We start from the raw sequence: 2,659 nt of genomic DNA, 5'->3' as shown, positions 1-2,659 counted from the left end.
TAAATAGACTATATTTGACATGAAAAGCTCTGGACAGTCCCAGATCAGACTGTGAAACTGTCCGAGTCACACTTTTGAGAGCTATTAACAGATCAAATTTCATACAAGATGCTCTAAATAGATAATTAAGCATATCACAACTACAAGATATCTATTTCACAAATCGTCTTTTGCGAGGTACAAGAGTCTCTGAGAATGAATCTTCATTCTCAATGATGCTCGATGTGTAGAATAAGTCATCAGAGTGGTATGCATCACTCAATGCAACGGATTCAAGGGCATCCAAAAACTCACCCTCTTGATCATCAACACCCAAATCTCCGAAATCACAAAACATGTCATCATCTTCATCACCTTCATCAGCCACTGTTTGCATTTCTGCATGTTCAGTCACAGCCTCATCCCACTGTCCCACAACCTCATAAACTGCTGCATTTAGTAAGTCTTCCTCTGATGGCCCCCAGCAAGCAGGCATCGGATGATCACTAGAGATGGCATGGACTTGAGTTTGCCATGTTGCACAGAGTTGGCAGAGTTTGGCTTTGCGGGCATCCAGCTGGTAGACTATATCATGGTCAGCTGCCTCAGCTATGTATGAAGGGGTGAGCAGGTTAGTTATCAAATAGACTGTGTTAGAATAATTATTGATGAAACTCACCTGCATCATGTCGTGCATGCTGAACACATTCCCATTCCTCACTCAGCCATTCTTGCATGGCACGACGCTCCTCACGTAGCCTGGCTTCCTCTTCTTTGCAACGATCAAGGATGAGCAAGGCCTTGATTCCAGCACGAACAGAATCATCACCAAGCCAGCGAGGTACTGCAGCGCCAGTCTCATCATCGTCAAGACCTACGTCTTGCCAGATATCGTCGTCGACATCAAGCTTGAAGAGCCCATTCACCTCAATCGGCACAGGGGCGACTGCGCGAGGTGGTGATTTCTTTTTTTGAATGAGACCGACGAGTTGTTTACATAGCTCATTGTATGCCTTCGTTAGCTTGAGTATCCCAGGTTCACGTCGCTTGACCGAATTTTCCGTGTGCGAAGTAAGCTTTCGCTCTGAACAAATATAAGTAAGAGTCACAGTGATCAATAGAAAGAAAAGACATACCGCTGACGGTCTGCCGGTACGACCGTTCAAGCCGCTCGATTTCAAACTTACGGTGCCGCAAGCGATCACGGATGCGCTGCTTCAAAGCTTGCGCATTCATGCGGATGCGCAGGAACTCGTCGTTGAGGAGCTTGGTGAGCCTTACACGATCACTGATGCCCAGTGCAGCCTTCTTGCGTGAGATGGTGTCAGATGTCTGAGCTGCCCTATGACGGGCTTCCTCTAGCTGCAAGCTAAGTTCTGCGATGTCGACGGAATTAATGGGCCTTGCGAGTTTGTGTTCCAAATCACGGATCATTGTCTTGTATGCATCAGCGCTCTTCTGCAGGGCTAGAATTGCCTCGATGGCATGCTTTGCGCCATTCTTCGTTCGTCCTGCAAAGCACCGTCGAGGCATTCAGAGTTTCAGCATTGTAGATTAGCAGACATATATAACAATTACTTACGAGGGGCCGGCTTGGTCTGTTCCTTTACCTGAGCCTTCCATTCTTCCCGTAACACATGCTCATTGATGCGGCAGGCAGCCAGATCATTCTGCGCCACAAGCTTCTTGTCGTGACATTGAATCCATTTGCGACCGAGCCAATGCCCGAGCCGTGCAAGAGACTGCTCGTCAAGATGTTTGACCTGTGTATCCAACACAAAAAGTCTCTGATGATACTGATAACAATGAGTCCATACCGTCAATCAAGATTGTAAATGATGACTTACTCCGGAAACACGTAGTGTCGAAATGAGAGGTCGGATGGAGCTCCAGAACCGCTCGCATTCTTCTCCGTCTGTCAGCCCGAAACCTAAGCACTTGCGAGGGTGATAGATTACTTGGCACGGCCACTGATGGCCAAACGCATGAAAGATTGAGATCGCGAATAGAATGCGACCAAGGAGATGGTCGTCGAGGAGTCCCCATTTGACGCAGCTGCGGTGAAGCTGGCACGCTATGTCATACAGTATACCGACAGTTGCATCCGGAGGAATGTGCTCGAAAAGTCGGGAAATGAGTGCGAGGGCGTAGAATTGACGTTCGCCAGCGAATGTCATATTGACCAGCCAAAGCACACGATCGTGCCGACACAATAACGCCATGAGCCCTGTGTCGGCGAAGAACTGTGTGCTCGCTTTGTGACGCTTCTCATCAGCGGCCAAGAACGACTCGTTGCAGCCGTCGAGCACCGAGACCGGAATCTTGAGGTTGCCCTCATAGCCGTCCTCTGCATCGTCACCGCGCGACCGATGATCGCTTTGAGATGGGCCGCTGCGAGATGGTCGTAGGTTGTCCACTCGTTCTTCCATGGCCTTGACGTCAGCTTCCGGCACGAAAACGGTCTCCGCGTGAGGTCTCGGGTGGTCTCGTCCATCGCCCTTGCCCTTCCGCCGCTTTTGGGTGAAGCATGCATCCAAGCATACAATATAATCGGGCCTGAGAAGATTTCGCGTTAGGGATATGTGCGGGCTATCAATGAAGTGAGATACTCACCGTTCATTAGGGCGCTTCGCTGGGGAGCCCCCGAAGCATAAAGGGCAGCGCGACCGAAGATACTCAC

At 49.6% G+C, this 2,659-nt stretch overlaps 1 protein-coding gene across 1 annotated transcript; it reads right to left on the bottom strand.

Moving 5' to 3' along the window:
• Window positions 1–641: 641 nt before the first annotated feature.
• Window positions 642–2,654, bottom strand: LAESUDRAFT_667904 (uncharacterized protein; the record flags this gene model as incomplete). The annotated part of the gene is made up of 5 exons (XM_040905346.1): window positions 642–1,063; window positions 1,116–1,490; window positions 1,562–1,775; window positions 1,827–2,535; window positions 2,593–2,654. Coding segments are annotated over 5 exons (1,782 nt in total), but the record flags the coding sequence as incomplete, so codon positions are not given.
• Window positions 2,655–2,659: the final 5 nt, after the last annotated feature.

Source organism: Laetiporus sulphureus (genome assembly GCF_001632365.1).
Source record: "Laetiporus sulphureus 93-53 unplaced genomic scaffold LAESUscaffold_227, whole genome shotgun sequence".
Lineage (NCBI taxonomy): Eukaryota > Fungi > Basidiomycota > Agaricomycetes > Polyporales > Laetiporaceae > Laetiporus > Laetiporus sulphureus.
The sequence above is the reverse complement of the archived record's forward strand: the minus strand, read 5'-3'. Positions and strand labels throughout refer to the sequence as shown.